The sequence below is a fragment of the Ailuropoda melanoleuca genome, chromosome 10 (assembly GCF_002007445.2).
Source record: "Ailuropoda melanoleuca isolate Jingjing chromosome 10, ASM200744v2, whole genome shotgun sequence".
Classification (NCBI taxonomy): Eukaryota; Metazoa; Chordata; class Mammalia; order Carnivora; family Ursidae; genus Ailuropoda; species Ailuropoda melanoleuca.
In genome coordinates this window covers 77,614,369-77,633,842 of record NC_048227.1, presented here as the reverse complement: position 1 = coordinate 77,633,842, position 19,474 = coordinate 77,614,369, and the positions used below count along the sequence as shown (strand labels likewise).

General features: G+C 38.7%; 1 protein-coding gene across 1 annotated transcript in view; it reads right to left on the bottom strand.

Moving 5' to 3' along the window:
- The window catches only part of SMLR1 (small leucine rich protein 1), a 24,647-nt gene extending 7,560 nt beyond the window's left edge, over positions 1-17,087 (bottom strand). Inside the window, 2 exon segments of the mRNA XM_002923339.4 lie at positions 12,759-12,906; positions 16,917-17,087. Coding sequence (XP_002923385.3) covers positions 12,759-12,906; positions 16,917-17,087 — 319 coding nt within the window.
- Between the last annotated feature and the right edge of the window lie 2,387 nt (positions 17,088-19,474).

The following is a 19,474-nucleotide window of genomic DNA, read 5'->3' as shown; positions in this document are numbered from 1 at the left end:
TTTAACACCTTTGCATGTTTTTTTAAAAAAAGTAGACTATTTTCTTATTGAGTTGTGAGAGTTCTTCATATATTCTGGATACGAGTCAATTATCGTATATATGATTTGCAAGGATTTTTCCCCCCATTCTAGCTTTGTCTTTTCATTCATTACCAATGTCTTTGAAAACACAGAAGTTTTAAATTTTAATGAAGTCCCGTTAACCAATTTATTCTCCTATGGATTGTGCTTCTTGTATCATATTTAAGAAATCTTTGACCAGCTCAAGGTCACATAGACTTTCTCTTGTGTTTTCCTCTAACAGTTTTGTAGTTTCAGCTTTTATATTTAGGATTATGATCTATTGTGAGATAATTTTTATATATGATGAGAGATATGGGTTAGAGTACTTTCTTCTTGCATATGGGCCTTCAATTGTCCCAGCACTATTTGTTGACAAAGCAGTTCTTGCTCCCGAATTGCCTTTGCACCTTTGTCAAAAATCAGAAGTCCAATTATTTCTGCACTCTGTATTCTCTCCATTGATCCAGTTGTTAATCTTTACACTAGTGCCATTCTGTTTTGATGACTGTAGCCTTAAAATAGGCCTTAAAATCAGGTACTTTTAGCCCTCCAACTTTGTTCTTTTTCTAAGTTGTTTTGGCTAATACAGGTCATTTTCATTTCCATATGAATTTTAGAATTGCCTTGCCAATTTTTATAAAAAGTCCTGTTGGGATTTTCATTGAGATCACATTGTATCTGCAAATTAGCAGAGAACCAATATGACAAGAGAATTGATATTTTAACAATAGGGAGTCTTCTGATCCATGAACATCACATGTGTTTCCCTTTCCTTTGGATCTTCCGTAGCTTTTTATAACAATGTTTTGTAGTTTTCAGCGTGCTAGTCTTGAACATTTTTGGTCAGATTTATGCCTAAGTGTTTCATATTTTTTATGCTGTTGCAAAGGGTATTGCTTTTTAGATTTTGATTTGTGATTGCTGCTAGTATTAAAGGTTTTCCTAAATTATGAAAAATGCCACACCACTGGGAACTTCTAGAAGATTAAATATTAGAATTGATTAAAACATCCTTCAGAACTTGGGAACTTTTACTTATAAAGGATCTTATCCCAATCCAAACTGGTTGCTTGGAGTTTTATTCAGTAGGCATAGCAGCTATAGAAGGATGGAGATGGTGGAAACACTGGTAATCTCTTTGATTTACTGGAATTCAGGGTGGGATTCCATGGGCAATGTGCGATTTCCTACCATAATGACAGCAAATTCTTTACCTGGCTCTGTACCATGTAGTAGGAAATATCATTTATATCATTGGAAAATATACATCTGTGAAGACTGAAGGACATAACACATTGGGGATTATACTCTCTTATCGATTTCCTTAATAGCGAATGCTCCCATTGTTGATTTTGCATGGTTATTTAAGAAACAAGTGGTTGCAGATTTTGATATTTGCGAATAAAATTCCCAGGGAACTACTCATATACCACCTATTATACTCTTAGTGAGAGCCAGGCAAAAGCCTTCCTTAGATAATTGTGACTTATTGCAGGTAATACCAAACCCACCAACCCTCTGATTTGGATTCAGCATTAGTCTGCCTGAGCCATAAAGAATGACTCATTCTAATGACATGGGCAAAAGCCTACCTTGGGTAACTGTGACCTGTTATAGATCGTATCAAACCCACCAGGGCTCTGCTTTGGATTCTGCTTCAGTCTGCCTGAGCCATAAAGAATGACTCATTCCAGTGACATGTCATAGGCCAATGAAAGTTCCGAAGTCCATCAGTGGAAGGTGCCCGAGTGCTATTGACTGATACCTGGGATAGAATATTATGTACAGCTACAAAACTTATACAAAAAATTCAGTACAAACAAAAACTAGTGAATTTCAAAGAAAGTGTTTTGATTTAATTATGTGCATGACGTTTTGCTGAAATGAAGCATCACCCACACGGTAAATGTCGTACTGACAGCCCTTTTGAGTAGGAAAACCTATATTCTTTGGTCCCTTATTAACTGCCCCTCCTAGATTGGCTCATAACTAAATACTATGACCTGTCACCAATACTACGGTCCACACAAAAATGAGTGCTCTGAAATCATGTGGCAGTGATGGGTTGTAAGTGCCCATTCAATTAAAAAAAAAAAAAGATGATTACGGAAGAGACAATACAGAATCTACATTCTTTGTGAACTTTGTGAGAAGGTCCACCAGCTTTTATTTATTCATATTTGCAGGCAACAAATATTTATTAAGGTCTTAACACATGCCCTGGAGGCACTGATTTGGAGACTAGGAACTTATCTCTGGTTAAGACCAATTCCCTGTCCCTACAGAATTTACATTCCAGTGGAGTAAACACACAGTAAGCGATAGTAGGTAGTAGTTATCGAATGCGTGTACTGTTCTAGGCAGTAGTCTAAGCATTGCCTGTGCGGTGTCTCATTATAGTCTTACATCAATGCCTTTGAAGTAAAGGCCGTTTTTCTCATCACTATTCTACAGACAGAAAATCTCCTGGAGTTCTCATGACTCATCAAGATTACACCACTAGAAAGTGGCAGAGCCATGATTTGAACCCGGAGCCCAAACACTTATCCACTGTACTCTATTCTTCTGCCTCTCAACCTCCTAGAGACAAGAGTCTGCAGGCTAAAAATTCAAGATAAAGATGTTGGCAGAGCTGGTTTCTGTTGAGACCCTTCCTCCTTGGCTTGTAGGTGGCTGCCTTCTTGCTGTGTCCTCACTTGGCCTCTTCCCTGTGCACAGGCACTCCTGGTGTCTCCCTTTTCTTAGAAGTGTACCAGTTGTATTCGATTAGAATCCCACCCTTATGACCTTAATTGCTTAATTATACCTTAATTGCTTCCTTAAAGGCCCTAGTCACATTGGGGGTTAGGGCTTCAACATATGAATTCTGGGAAGGGACACAATTCAGTCACCTGAAAAGGTGACTTTTGAGCAGAAACTCGAATGAAGTGAAAGGAGTCATGTGCATAATTGGAGGAACACGGTTCTAGCCAGAGGGAATAGGAAGTACTAAATTTCTGAAATGGAAATGTTTCTGGCATAATCAAAGATATGTAATGAGACCTATAGTGCCTGGAGCACATTGAGAAAGAGGACAAGTAATAGAAATTACACTTTAGTGAAATACTAATCTAGAAACTTGAAAACACTGACAATAGGCCAAGAAAATATGCCCATCTCTGTGTCTGGTCTCTGAGACTCCAATTCTACCACAATTCATTAAACATTGCTTGGAAAATGGTTAAATATAGAGAATACTGGGGTCAGTAGGTTTCTTGATTGCAAGGTTTTGTAGAGCCTTTAATTGGGTGGGGTGCATTGTGAATCCCCAAGAGGAATCCTGCATGAGCCTTTTCCAAACTTACTGGACCATCAAGTCCTTTTTGCCAGGAGACTCCCAGGAGATTAAGGTCTACAGACCATGCTTTTGGAAATGGGCCACTAGATAAGATTTGCCTCAATGCTCTGACCATAAAGCTTGTCCCTAAGTATCAACATATAGGTTTAACAGTCTTGGGTAGGGAACAGTGGATAAGTAAAATATTATGAGAAATTATGATGGTGGAGTTTTTGGGTTTTGTTTTTATTTTTGTTTGCTTTGTTTTTGTAAATTGTATTAGCACAAACCAGCCCTAACAATTCAAGAAGCTTCAACATTGTCTCATTCATGAAATGTTTCCAACTGTCAGCCTATTCCACTTCGCAAGGTTATTTTGTTCATTGGAAAATGATCATTAGAACATGCCCACCTGAACACAGATTCTTTATAATCACACCCCATCTAGGGTGGCCTTAGAAATTAGATGTTTCTCATTATTAGCGATGAGCTGTAACAGAACTGGGTGGCTCTCTGGGATTAGTATGAAAGTGAATGTTTCCCTTCCAAGTGCCAGGGAGATAAGGACATTTTGATACACCAAGAAGTTGTTTGTTGCTTGAACAGATTTGGAATCTCAGAGATGGAAGTCCTGCCAATTCAGGTTTTTTTTCTCCCTTCACCCACTATGTTTTGATCAATCAGTATGTTTATGAATAAGAGATCAGAACAGAGACTGATTTATGCCAATTTAAGTTAATAAAGTTTAAGTACCAGCACCCCTCGTTTGCATAGGCTCTTCCAGACCCAGGGAAGAATACTGAGAATATATTTACTTGGGCATTGTTTTTGTAAAGTTTCAAAAGAAAAATATACTAATTGCAATTGATTCAGACTAATTGTCTTTGCACCTCAACTTCCCTTCTTCCATGCTCCTTGTATCATGTACTGTTGGAGCAGCCACAGACATATTGGGGACAGGTCTTGGGAAAGATGATCTGGGGACACATTTAATTGAGTTAATGGAAAGTATATGTGGTTTGCAGTCATTGCTGTATATAGTTAAGTTGTCTCTAGCTGGGGTGTGTGAAAGGCTTCTGGAATATTCCTACCATGCACTGTGCAGTAACTCTTAGTGGGTGACCTAAAATTTCGGGGCAAAAGTTCATACCTCAATTTGAACATTTCCTATGGTAGTCAACTTCAGGAGTATATGGGAAGTGGGAGAGAAATAAGGTTTGAAATATATGGAGCCAGATCGACTCTGGAAAATTCTTCCAAATATCATGCAAGTAAAATTACAGTTGGAAGATTTGATTCTCATTCATGCTCAGTCAAAATGAAAGTTCTCTTCTACAGCATATATACAATTACAAAAACAAAGTATACATTTTGGAGTTAATTGGGTAAAATGGAATTTTTCAGAACTGTGCCTGAGGACAACAAGGGTTAGCAATAGTCCTAGAAACAGTGATTGTATCTTTGTGCGATTTTACAGATCCCCATGTATTGGATTACATTTTGGTGTGTATGATGGATTTTGTCTTGACTAAGTGGGGCAGTTTTAAAGGGAAAAAGAGCACACAGAACTGACACCTGGCACAGCAGGTACCTGAAGAAACTTGTGTTCTAATACCAAAGTATACGTGTTTATGAAAGTTCAATGTAGGTAATATAAATTTTATTATATGGTTATATAGCACAATATAATATAATGACAATTTTAAAAAACATTTAATTCCTCTTGGGATGCCTTGATTTCGGATTAGTTTTGTTTTTCAAAATGATTGATTATACCAAAACTCAAATACAATAAGAAGGAAATTCCTAGTGGAGGCCAAAATCCAAAAACTGAAAGATGGACAGAAGCTCCAGAATGTAAAAAAAAAAAAAAAAAAAGTTAACTTTTTAAAATTTGTAATTTGTGATTTCTTTTCTCAGTCCATGTGAATATTCACTTTCATACAGAATTTTGTGTCTGCAACTTTGTATTTTTTTCTCTGAAATAGGGAGACCCCCCCAACTAAATGCAAAGCTTCAGACCTGCAAAACCTGAATCTGCTACTGAGTAAGAACAGAAATTTTCCAGAGAAGAAAAACCTGAGCGCAGTACCAGACAGCCTTGTAGACCATTTTGTGATTTCAAAATTCTCTAATTTGGGCTTCTTGCCATAATTCCAGAAGGATAATGACCCTTCTCGTTGGTATTTCTGGCTATTTGCAGGCTCTGGAAGACACGTCTGACTTAGTGGGCTCTCACCAGAGGAACATTCACCAAAGATGGCGGTGTTCAGTATCAGGGCATGGGGGTGGGAAGGTGGCGGAGAGAGGAGCTCTTTTTTTTTNGGGGGGGGGGGTTGAATTGATACCACAGACTCTGTGCAATAAAGTCAGAGAGGAGCTCTTTTTTTTTTCCTGCTTTAGAACAGTTACCATTTTTTAATTAATTAATTAATTAATTTAGAGCATTCGAGCGAAGGGTGGGAAGGGACAGAGGGAGAGGGAGAGAGAGAATCTCAAGCAGGCTTCACACTCAGCTCAGAGCCTAACACAGGGCTCGATCTCGTGACCCTGAGATCATGACCTGAGCCCAAATCAAGAGGCGTAGCTTAGCCGACTGAGCCACCCAAGCACCCCCATAATTGCCACTTTAAATTGAATTCTCTGAGAGCATAACATGCTCAGTACAGAAGAGCCGCCATTATTATTCTGGCAATCCACACTGCCCAGTTCTCCAAGGATTATAGTTTATATAAAATATATACACATTTGTATAAATCTAACATTTATGTTTTATAACATGTTTTTAAAAATGTACCGTGTGTCAGGTCATGAAATCAATTTAGTGGGTCTCAGCCAGAATTTTCAAAAAAAAATGAAATAAAATGGAGAAAAATATTTGAATGTATTTCATGTGGCAAGAGACAACTGTTTTGTGAAACCGGTTTTAGTGGTGTGAACACTGTGTGTGTGTGGTGTGTGTGTGTATGTGTGTGAACTGCATTTCTTACCATTTATTGCCTTTAAAAGTTTGAAAGTCATTGTTACAAGGCTTATACTTTTAATGAAAGTTATGAAAACGTAAGTATTGATGGCAGAGCATAGCTTTAAGCAGAAATGAAATCTAACCCAGATATCCTTGATTGATTTTATGCTTTTTTTTTAAAGATTTTATTTATTTATTTGTCAGAGAGAAAACACAAGCAGAGGGAGCAGCAGGCAGAGGGAGAAGCAGACTCCCTGCTGAGCAGCGAGCCTGACGCAGAACTGAATCCCAGGACCCTGGGATCATGACCTGAGCCAAAGGCAGGTGCTTAACCCCCTGAGCCCCCCAGGCGCCCCTAAGCTGCTTTTTTTTTTTTTTTTAATTGGGAGTCAACCTTTTCCCACTAAATGATACTATTTCTAAATGTATGTCGCAGAGAAAATAACATAATGCCATTACCCAGATTTATAGCTGACCTTTGAAATACAAGTCAGAATGCTCCTTTTAGAAAAACCATAATTTTATTTCTATTTCCCTTTAGAAAAAAGCCCTTATGCCTTCTGCGGTATGCAAGCAGTGCATCCACAGTGCCATTTAAACCCGTGCTTGCAGATGACTGACAACTCTGTCGCATTGCACAGCCCGGCTTTCTGCTAGAGCGCTGCACTTTAAAACCTTGTTCCTGCGATGGAGGCTAAGTTCTTTCAGGAGCAGAGTGAGTATAATGCACAAGTCTGTATTAATCACTAGAGGTAAGCTACCAGGCCATTACTTGAACTTTCTGCCAAGGTAGTAACAGGAAAATAACAGCTGTTTGTATAAGGAAACTAGGAGCTCATTTGCACAGCTACCGGAGGCAATAGGGAGATTAATGCATGTTGTCAGTTCTACAAGTTTAATTTGACTTGCGCTAAAATAGCATCAATACACATTGCCCCTTGCCATTCATTTCTCCTGAATGCTGATTAATTTACTCTCATTTCACCCTGAATGCTGCCAGGCAGTAATGAGTTGTAGCCATCTGGCCGTCCTATTTTATCTTCCCCACTGCCCCTAAAAAGAAGCAGAGATGGGACATTCTTTTCATGGGCATCCATCCAGCTGCTCAGAGTTCCCAGGCCTCCTTTTGGGGAATCTAGGGTAGATGGCTGTCCAGACAGTGGATTCCTGAACTGGCACACAGATTTTGTGTTGGAGCTGGAAAGCAAAAGCCTCCTAATTTCAGAACTGGCGGGGGATGAGGGATGGGGGGTGGGAGGGGAGGGGTCACAGATCCTATATATCAGAGTTAACGGTTAAGCTTCGTAAAAAGAGATTTGTAAAGTGCAGCTACTGTTACAGAGTGGTATTTTGTAGATGCATAATAAGACAAAGTACACAGAGATAAGGCTCTTTACAGACATATAAAGCAATATTGTTAATATTGTCTTAACTCTTAGAAGAATGGGAAACCATCTGGTCTCAGTAATTGCTTCCAAATATAATTTATTTTCTTTTCATGATATTTTCAGAACAATCAGACATATTACCTCATTATGGGTTAAAGAATAATAAATTAGACTGACATAAAATTAGATTCTACTCCAAGGATACTATTTTTTAAAAATCAGCTTTATTGAGGTATAGTTTACATATAATAAATTCTGCCCATATAAGTCTATATTTCAATGGGTTTTGACACATTTATATACTCATACAATCACTACCACAGTCAAGATATAGAATATTTTGACCAGCCTCAGAATTGTCCGTGTGCCCCTTCCCTGTCGATTCTTCCCAGCCCCAGCACCAGGTAACCTCTGATATTCTTTCTGTCAATGTAGATCAAATTGACTTTTCTAGAGTTTCATAGAAACGGAATCTTAACAGTATATATACTTTTTAAAAAGATTTTGTTTATTTTTGAGAGAGAGAGAGCACGCAAGTGAGGGGAGGGAGAGGGACAAGCAGACTCCATGCTAAGCCCAATGGAGGGCTCGATCTCACGACTCCGAGATGATGACCTAAGCTGAAATCAAGAGTCGGATGCTCAACCAGCTGAGCCACACAGGCACCCCTGGTATGTATACTTTCGCATCCTAATTTTTGGCTTAGCATAATTCATCTATGCTGTTGCATTTTTCAGTTGCGGAGTACTATTTCCCTTCCACTCCATATCCTTCCATATCACTATAAATGTGCCATAATTTGTTTACCCATTCATCTGTGGATAATGGACATTCGATTTCTAGTTTTTAGCTATTACAAATAAATTTGTGTACAAGTCTTTGTGTGGACATATATTTTCATTTCTCTTGAGTAAAAACTTAGGAATAGAATGGCCGGGTCTTATGGTAAATACATGTTTAACTTTATAAGAAACCATTAAACAGCCTTCCAAAATGATTATAGTATTCACAATCTTACCAGCAATGGATGAGGGGGATTCCAGGTGTTCCACATCCTCACCAACACTCGGTATTGTTATATTTTAAAAATTGTATCATGTCAGTATGTATACAGTGGCATCTCACTGAGCATCTAATTTGAATTTCCCTGTGTTTTAAAATATAGGTTTTATTGTTATTTAGGCATGACAAGGCCACCAGATCAAGAGATGACTGCCATTAGAGTCAGCAAGGACCCCAAATAATAAGACATCAAAAAAATAGACTAAAAAGGAGTGATGAATACACCTTATGACTAATTATGTTAAACATCTTTTCGTGTATTGGCAATTCATATAGCTTCTTTTGTAAAGTGTTCAATTTTTTTGCCTTTAAAAATCTGCATTGCCTTCTTACTGAGTTCTAACTAATTAGTATATATTTTTGATCTAAGTTTTGTTGTCAGATACTCGTATTGCAAATATTTTCTCTTAATCCATGGAAGAAAATTTAATTTTCTTTTGATTTTCTCAAATGTCTTTCAAGGAGCTTAAGTTTTAAATTTTGATGTCATCAATTTTTTTTCTTTTATGGTTCATGCCTTTTGCATTTTATTGAAGAAATCTTGGCCTACCCCAAGATCATGAAGATATTCTTCTGTTTTTTCCTGGAATTTTAAATATTAGTTTGAAATATTACATTTAGGTCTATGGTCCATTTTCAGTTAAGTTTCTGCATTGCTTTAAGTAAGGGTCAAGGTTCATTTTCTTCCCCCAACAACATTTGTTCAGAAGACTTTCCTATCCCCATTGAATTAAACTGGCATATTAATTTTTATTGAAAATCAACTGGCCACCTGTGTGTGGGTCTATTTCTGAATTCTCTATTCTATTGCATTGATTTGTAAGTCTGTCCTTCAATGCCTGTATGACATTCTCTTGACTACTGTAGCTTTATAGGAAGACTTGAATAAGAAAGTGTGTCATCCAACTTTGAATTTTTTGGTTATTTTAAGTTCTTTTCGTTTCTAAGTAATTTTAGAATCAGATTTATTAAAAAAAAAGAAACCCTGTTGGGATTTTGATTGGGATTGTGTTGAATCTATGACTCAATTTGGAGAGAATGAGAATCTTAATAGCATTGAGTCTTCTAATTCATAAATATGGTCTATGTATCCATTTACTTAGGCCTTTGTAATGTTCTCTCAGGAATCTTGTAGTTTTGTGAGTATAGGGTTGCACATAGTTTAATTTACTTCTAAGTGTTTCATATTTGGGATGCTCTTATAAATGGAATTTAAAAAATTCATTTCCAATTGCTTGTTGCTAGTATATAGAAATACATTTAATTTTTCTATATTGATTCTGTATTTCAAGAACTTTCTGAACTTGCTTATAAGTTTTAAGGGCTTTTTTGTGTAAGCTCCATAAGGGTTTTTACGTGCCATGTGTACAGTAAGAGAGCTCTACTTCTTTCTTTCCAATTTGCATGCTTGTTATTTTTTTTTTCTTATCTAATTGCACTGTTTAGAGCCTTTAGTACAGTGTTGAACAAGTAGAAGAGTGGGCAATTGTTCTTTTTTTGGGAAGTTATTCTGCCTAGTTTCGGGGAGTTTCAATCTTGCACAGATTTGTATTTGGCCAAAATCTCATGGGGATCCCTATGCAGACTTTTGGAATTGTTTTTCTGCTTAGCTTCCGCCTGTTGGGGACTCTTCCTCCTGTTGGGGATGAATTCTAGCTGCTTTGTCCTCCCCAATTTCCTGTCTCTGAATCCTAAACTCATCAAGATTCTCAAGCTGTACTTTTAGTCCCTCTTTCTATCCTACAGTCTAGAGATTGTCAAAAATCCTGGGTAATGGTAGGAACCACCTTATTTTTTACCCCATTCTTAAGGATCACAGTCCTCTATGGCCTAGTGCCTGAAAATAGTTGTTTCTGTGTTTTATGTAGTTTTCTAGTTGTTTACAATGGAAGGGTAATTCTGGAGCTTGTTACTCTTTCGTGGTTAGAAATAGAAACTATCTGGGATGCCTGGGTGGCTCAGTTGGTTGGGTGTCTGCTTTCAACTCAGGTCATGATCCCGGGTCCTGGGATAAGGTCCCATATTGGGCTCCCTGCTCAGTGGGGAGTGTGTTTTTCCCTCTCCCCTGGTGCCTCCCTCCTATTCGTGCTGTCTCTCTCTCTCTCAAATAGATAAATAAAATCTTAAAAAAAATAGATACTATCTAATATTCAATTATCTACTAGTTGATGATGATGATGATGATGATGAAATTTGCTATGTGACTCAGCCAGTTTTGCTTTGGTGAGAAAAGGGAAGTTTTAACCAATAATTTTTAACTTATCTCATATTAGGCTTATTTGAGAGCTCCCAAAACACATCTATGTTTAGGCTACTCCCCCAGAAATTCTGATTTAAATGGTATCTATATTTATTTAAAGCTCTCAGGAGATTGTAATGTGTCATAGTGGTTGAGAATGACCACTTCACTCTCAAAACTCTCAAGAACTTGTCAATATGTGTCCCATGACACCCTGGTGTGGCCAAAATGGCTTACAGGTGTACTGGGTTATAGATCTCTTCATCCCTGGGGGCAGCCAGTCTTAGCCAGATCTCTTGCTCACAGGGGTCAGCACCCTCAGTTTACCCCAGCGTGCCACACAGATGCAGTCCTTCCCTGAGTGTGCTGTGACTGCAGACCATTGAGCTTTAGAAGTGAATCCTCCTATAGATTCTCTCATCTTTGTATCCCAGCTCAAATGTCACCAAAACTTTCCTCGACCCCTCAAGGTCACCCTTTTTCCTTCCTGCCCATTGCCATTGCCGCACACGTACAACTCTATGATGGTCATGTTAGAGTTTTAAGTCTGTTTCTACTTAAGATTTTAATCCCTGGAGGGTGGGGGCTGGTTTCTCTAATCATCTCTTCCTCTTATCAAGCAGAGCCTTTTGCACTTCATATTTATTATATTCGGGTGAGTCATTCTGGAGTTTAATGTTGGAAAGTGTTCTGTGACCAAAAATATTTTCTGTTCTATTGAAAGTCTATTCCATTAAGGGTATGTTTTCAGGGCGCCTGGGTGGCACAGTCAGTTAAGCATCCGACTCTTGGTTTCGGCTCAGGTTGTGATCTCAGGGTCATGAAATCGAGCCCTGTGTCATGCTCTGCACTCAGTGTGGAATCTGCTTAAGACTGTCCCTCTCCCAGGCACCTGGGTGGCTCAGTTGGTTAAGCATCTGTCTTTCGCTCAGGTCATGATCCCAAGACCCTGGGATGGAGTCAAGTTGGCATTGGGCTCCTTGCTCAGCAGAAAGCCTGCTTCACTCTCTGCCTGCAACCCCCCGCCCCCGACCCCGCTTATGCTCTCTCTGTCAAATAAATAAAATCTTAAAAAAAAAAGGCTCTCCCTCCCTCCCTCTGCCCCTCCTCACTACATGTTATCTCTCTTAAATAAATAAATAGATCTTTAAAAAAAAAAGTATGTTTTTAGAGTCTCCGTTAGGTCAGTTGGGTGGGAGAGGAATTTTGTACTACATTACCCTGTATTTTGTATTACATTATTTATAGTGGGGCTTGAACTCATTTCAGGTCTCTAATCTTTTTTCACACTTAATTAATTTTGTCCTTTAGGGGGAAGAATTTGGTGATGCCTTTCTACCTTTAGGCATTTGTACTTCAGAAATGAAATTGTTTGATTTTGATGAATTTTGCTCTTTAGACCATATCAGCTTTTAAATCCAGAAATCTTCATTAGGTTAGATTATTGTTTTCAAATTAAGCAATAAATAAATTGGATGGAAAACGAATTTCCATAGGGATAATGTGGAAGAAAATGCAAATCTTAATTGCTATTATTATTGGCAATATCTGTTTGGCTACATAACACCAAGCTTCATATATTTACTCAATTTTTCTTTTATATTAATGTTGACATGAGAAGAGTCACTCAGTCTGATATAGTGCCTTTGCATAAATTAGGAAAATGCACCTCTTCTGGGTGTTGCTTAGCAAACAGAATGAGGACTAGATTATAACCCCACTTACCTCCTGTGTAAGCAATCCTCATACAGGGCATGATGTGTACGACCTGACACAGTGGCTCTGTGATGACCTCTTTACTTTTAGGGCAATTGTTTGTTTCTATACAATTTGGCATATTTCCAGGAGGTAAAAACAGATTTGATATCCTCCACTGTGTATAAGACACGTGAGTATAAATTGTGGAATTACGTTGCAGAGAGAAATTAAAAAGGATTCACTAGAGTCATCTAAATCTCAGTTGTGTGATTGCTCCTCTGAAAGAAAAAGCTCAAAGGAAATCAAAGGTAGAAAATAAGGGAAATGAGGTTTCCCTCCCATGACCCACATAGTAAGGAAGAGGTGAGGGGATAGAAGCCAGGACACTGCAAATCTTTGGCTGACGTCTTCCATTAATGGCGTGTTTGGGTTGGCTAAGACACAAAGGAAACACCACATCTGCCAAGTGCATGAACATGCACCTGCTAACCTCTGGCCACAAAGAGAAAGGCAGAGGCTGTCAGCTGTCAGTGAGGAAGAGCCAAGGACAATGCCAGGTAGTGCCTGCTAACCCTAGGAAAGGACCACACACAGAGCCCCTTTGTGAACTTCTTCCTCTGAAATCTTGCATTTCTCGCCAGCCATGAAATTTAATTTGGTGGGATAAATGTATCACATATCCATTGACCACGAACTTGACAACTTTGGAGCCTTTTTAAAATTGCATGCAGAAGGGAATGGAACCCTAACATTTACTGAATAGCCCCATTTGCTCTTCAGTATGTTAGATGCTTTCACATCCACCGTCTCACTTACAACAATCTTAAGTGGTTCCATTTGTCCTAAAGAGGAGGATGCTGTGACTGGCAGAAAGGACGAGTTGGCTGTTTTTATTATAGATTTTGCTCAATGGCAGTAATGAATTTCACTTAGTGTTGATTGTGTTTTCTGGTTGCAAATCACAGTGAGTGAAAGTTGGTCTAAAATGAATGACCTTGATCATTAGTGCATGTGTTTCTTTTTTTCCATCCTGGTTCTGTTTTCTCTCCCCTTGTTGATTTTCTTGATCTGTTTCACCCCATCCTTCCTTACTTTTGGTTTACATTGTGTATCAGTAGCCTGCTGTTTCCCCACGTCCTCAGACCTAATTTTTTGCATATTGCTCTTCTCCAATCAGGGCCTCATCGATTCACACACTGCTCTCTGGGGTTCTTATTGAATGGGCTACAATCAAGGACATTAAGAGAGATGTATTGTGCAATTACTTTGAATATTTTTCCATTTTCTTTCTTTTCTTTCTTTCCTGTCTCCTGGTTTTTTATTCTTGTGATAATCAAGTGTGGGCTAATGGATGTTCATTTGTGGGACTGAGTGAACAATGTAAGGGAAGAATATTATTTGCTGTCATGACTTATTTAATCCATATTGAAGAAACAGAATAAAGATGAGGTGCTGCTGAGCTCATACGGATGATAGAGGACCCAGTCTATAGGCCCAAAGGCACTGAAATCTTAAGGATGCTTATTTGGGTCTTGGGACCTGGCCAGAGCTTCTCACACCTGCATTTGACCTCCAATGGTGGACTCTATAGACTTTATATTACAAATACTCCCAGTGCAAAGCCATCAATTTCAACTTTGTGATCTTGAAAATTCTGGGAAATTCACCATTAGGAGATTATTTAAAGTACTCGTCTGTGGTTCTCTGTCAAGGATGATCTGTCTAATTTTTTTTTTTTTTTGGCTTGTTTAATTTTAGATCTTTGTGTATCCAAGTTCCAAAGGTGAGATCTCTGTTCTTGAGGAAAAGACAAACAATGTGAATACAAAAATGTTATAAAGGTATCACACAAAGTACACTCGGAAAGGGGCCTATTAATCAAGCCTTTTTATTTTCCATCATTCTGATGCTTTGACATCTTGAGGCTTTGCGGACTCCAGGAAGACTGCACTTCCCAGAGCTAGGCAATTCCTAGAGATAGTGAACAGCTTGCCTACCAGGGAGCATACCTTTCCCAAGCAAACTAACCGATCCAGAACCCACCCACCCCACCACCTCCTCTGTGGGGCAGTCGCCCTCAGGGCTAGTTCTCTTCTGCCTTAATCATTCCAAAACCAGACTCCAGACAAGCAAAGACAGCCCCTGCGCCCAGCGCCCGTTGAAATTGTTTGAACTAACCAATCCTAAGCTGGCTTGCCTTGTCTTGGCTTGCCTTTCCTGCAGAAACCAAAATATGAGGCTTTTGCCCACATTTTCTCCTTACTCCCTCTACGTCCTGACTGGCAGTGGTGCTTCCCCGTGTGGCCCTGTGGGGCACTGCCTGCCCAGGAACTGTGAATAACAATGATCTTTTCAGTGGCAATCATCTCCTGATCTGTTGGCCTTGCCTGAAATAATAATAAACCTGCGTTTTGAACCAGGGGTTACATGGGCCTAGAAGCTTGGAGAAAGCGTCCCCAAGGCAATCCAGGGTCTGAAAGGAACTTGAGTGTCAGGTGGGGGTCATGTGGCCATGGAGGTGTGGGAGAGGGAAGAGGAGGGCATCCAGGCAGTGGGAATGGCCCATCTGAAAGCAAGAGCATGGCGTGTTTAGGGAATGGGGACTACCCTGGGTGAGACAAGGGCAAGGGTGAGAGACGAAGATGGAAAGATGGGCTGTGTTAGATTACCAAGGGCCTTGTCAGGCCTGCTCAGGACTTGGATTCCATCCTGTCTATTGGAAGAGCAAGTTCAATGATACTTGTGAACGCAGGGATCAATGAAAGCTAAAGATCAGACAGGCCATTAGGAATAGAATTGGGAAGAGTCTTTAAATCTCCATTCTCTTCTCTACGTCATCTGGTGCCACATTATATGTTCTGGCTTCAGAAAGACGCTTCCCCCAAAGAGTAAGTAGATGAAAAGTGCCCATAAGGCTACTGTAAGCACATGACTTGAGTTTCTTCTGATTTTTCCTTTGTCTCCAGCTGAATTTGGAAATTCGTGACAACCATTTACATGAGTAAAGTGAATTAGAAAGATGCATTAAAAAGTTTTTATCTTGATAACCATAACTCTTGCATAAAACACTATATTCACCTTTCTTTTTCCCCTTTTATTTCTCATTTTCCCTTTTTCTCCTGGTCCCTCACCCTGAAAATATTTATTTTATTCCCATATTCATTTGCTTTAGAGAAAGTTGTGTTTCTTTTGAGGTAAAAACCATCTTAACTGTATATATTTGATGAGCTTAATAACACCTTCTTCAAAGCCAAAAACATTTCATGGCCAACAGCAAAGGCTTCTGATTGTCTTCATGACAAATATTTAGGACTGTCTGCTCTTACAAGTATAGCATCAGGTGCTATGACTAGAAAAAGAAAGAAAGATCCATGAACAATGATCATGGTTTGCCATTAGGAGGGGGGAGTAAACAACAGAATAATTTAATTCTCACTATCAACTTGTATTCGAAGCTTTTGTGGCTGAGGAAGGAAGGGCCTATCAGGTTCTTTGTCATAGTACAGATAAAATGACATACTGGATTATTCACACGAGTGCTGAAATTGATTTTATTTCTCCTACTTGCTGAATTCCAGACTAATGAGATTTGACTCTTACACAACAGTAACTGTTGTCATGTAGTTGTACAATTACCAAAGCTAGACTCTTTTATAAAAAAACCAAGCGTTATACTATTCTTTAATATTTGATACATTTTTCTTTCTCTGCTCAGTTTTCTTTAGCATCCCCCAATTATGTTCTCTGGCTTCATCAATAGTATGCCAAATCCGTAAGAAGAATTTTCCTAATACGATTAAAAAAAACAAGTGAAGCCTTAAATGTTGATATTACAAATGTGAGATGACCCATGTTTTCCTTCTGAAAGGTTTGTAAGGATTAATCACTTTCTGTTTTGGATTGAATTAGGCTAATATAGCACAAGCCCCCAATAGTATTTTCTGGTGTCTACAGATATTCTGCTTAAGTGCAAAAATTCACAATTGTTGACATAGTGACTGACAGCGGCCTAGACGTTTGGGATGCCCTAAGCAGTATTTCTTTGAAGCATTTTAGTCATTTGTTAATTGCAAAATCATCACATCTCCGGCTTGATTGCCAATTTCTCTCTGTCTCATTCTAACTCGTTCTCAGTAGCTGTGGTACATCTTCTCTTTACAGACCACAGCTATGTGGATCCTTTACCTTTGTCATGTGTGGCTTGCCGACTTTCTGCAGAGCTGAGGTTCGACTAAATAAAGAATTCTGCACAATATCATAGTCATCGAAGGCCAGGACTAGGTTTTGAGATTCTTCAGATACCCATGCCCTGTCTAGTACACAGGTCATGTAATGTGTAGTGAAGATGGGTGCCATGGTTGATAATCCTGGTAGATTAGGGGGCCTTGCAGAGGACCTATGGTCCTCTGTGATTTGAGTGTTAATCTTGGGGTTGTTGGATTCTTAAACCTTACGGGCTACTCCAAAGTAATTATGAATTTGACAAAAAATGTTTTTTAAGTTATTTTTTAAAATTCCAGTATAGTGAACGTACAGTGTTATATTTGTTTCAAGTGTACAATATAGTGATTCAACAATTCTGTATATTAGCGCTCATCATGATAAATGTACTTTTAATCCCCACCACCGTATTTCACCCACACCGCACCCACCTCCCCTCTGGTAACCATCAGTTTGTTCTCTTTGGTTAAGAGTTTGTTCCTTGATTTCTCTCTCTCTTTCTTTTTTTTTTCCTTTGCTTATTTCTTAAATTCCACATATGAGTGAAATCATATGGTATTTGTCTTTCTCTGACTGGATTATTTCACTCTGCATTATATTCTCTAGCCCCATGTTTTTGCAAATGGCAAGATTTCATTCTTTTTTATGGCTGAATAATATTCTGCCACACACACACACACACACACACACACACACACACACTTGTATATATATAGATATCTGTATAGATACATAGATAGATAGACATAGATAGATAGATAGATATACATACATGCATATGTAATATACATGCATATTACATCTTCTTTGTCCATTCATCTTTTGACGGACACTTGGGCTGCTTCCATAATTTGGCTATTGTAAATAATGCCGCAATAAACATAGAGGTACATATATCCTTTTGAATTAGGGTTTTTGTTTTTCTTGGGTAAATACTCAGTAGTGCAATTACTGGATCATAGAGTTGTTCTATTTTTTATTTTTTTGAGGAATCTCCATACTGTTTCCCACAGTGGCTGCACCAGTTTGCACTCTGATGAATAGTGAATGATGGTTCCTGTCTCCCCACATCTTCTCCAACACTTGTTGTTTCTTGTGTTTTGACTTTAACTATTCTGACAGGTGTGAGGTGATATCTCATTGTGGTTTTGGTTTGCATTTCCCTGATGATGAGTGATGTTGAGGATCTTTTCATGTGTCAGTTGGCCATCTGGATGTCTTCTTTGGAGAGATGTCTGTTCATGTCTTCTGCCCATTTTCAAATTGAATTATTTGGTTTCTGGATGTTAAGTTGTATCAGTACTTTATATATTTTGGATACAAACCCTTTATCAGATATGTCATTTGTGAATATCTTCTCTCATTCACTAGGTTGCCTTTTAGTTGTTGATTGTTTCTTTGGCCTTTATTTTGATCAAGTCCCAATACTTTATTTTTGCTTTTGTTTCCCTTGCCTCAGGAGATAGATCTAGAAAGAAGTTGCTATGGCTGATGTCAAAGAGGTTATTGCCTGTGTTCTCATCAAGGATATTTATGGGTTCAGGTTTCACATTTAGGTCTTTAATCCATTTTGAGTTAATTTTTGTGTGTGGTATTAGAAAGTGGTCCAGTTTCATCCTTCTGCACGTTGTGGTCCAGTTTTCCTAACACCATTTGATGAAGAGACTGTCTTTTTTCCATTGAATATTCGTTCCTGCTTTGTCAAGAATTAGTTGGCCATTGTTAGTAAATTTCATACATGCAGTACAGTATTAGTGATAGTCACCATGTTGTACATTACATCCCAGGACTTACTTATTTTATAACTGGAAGCAAAATGTTATCTTAAGACCATTAAGCCTGCTTTGGAAATGTAGCTGTAGGCTTTGCAGCCATGAAGGAAATATCTTGTGAAACATACCTGAGTTGGCGGTTCCAGGTGTAAGAGGCCGATGTGCCTGAGACCTATGGCTATAAATCTTGTTCTGGCCCAGGAGTTTCCTGCTTACAATTATGTTGTTTAGAGACTAGAGATCTTCATTTAATTTGAAATAGAAAACTGCACAAAGGGTTTCTGTTTAAGGTGGACATTCGGCATAGAGTGTTTGACCTCGTTGTACAACATTACTCTTTCCCTTGTTCCCCAGCTAATGGCTCTCCTTTGGGCAAAGAGGGCAGTCCTGTCTCTCTCAGAATTATTGTCTGAAGAGCAGCATCAAAGACTGGCCGTCTTCTGGGTCATTTTCGTTTCTTGTCAGGTCATACTTTTGAATGATTTCTTCAAACAAGGAGAAATCCTCCTCTTCATGTTCCATTTCAATTTTTTCTCATTTTCCTCTTCAAAGTGAAAAATGTTCCTTTGGCTCAGTTTTACTTTATACTGCTGACAGGATGAACAACAGTCGGGCATTTGACTTGGTGCTCGACATCTCCCCACCCCCATGTCAATCCGAGGGCCATTCATCTTTGCTCCCACTCCTTCCCAGAGTGATAGTGGGCTAGGTGACATTTTAAAATGAGCTCACTTTGATTTATGAATGGGC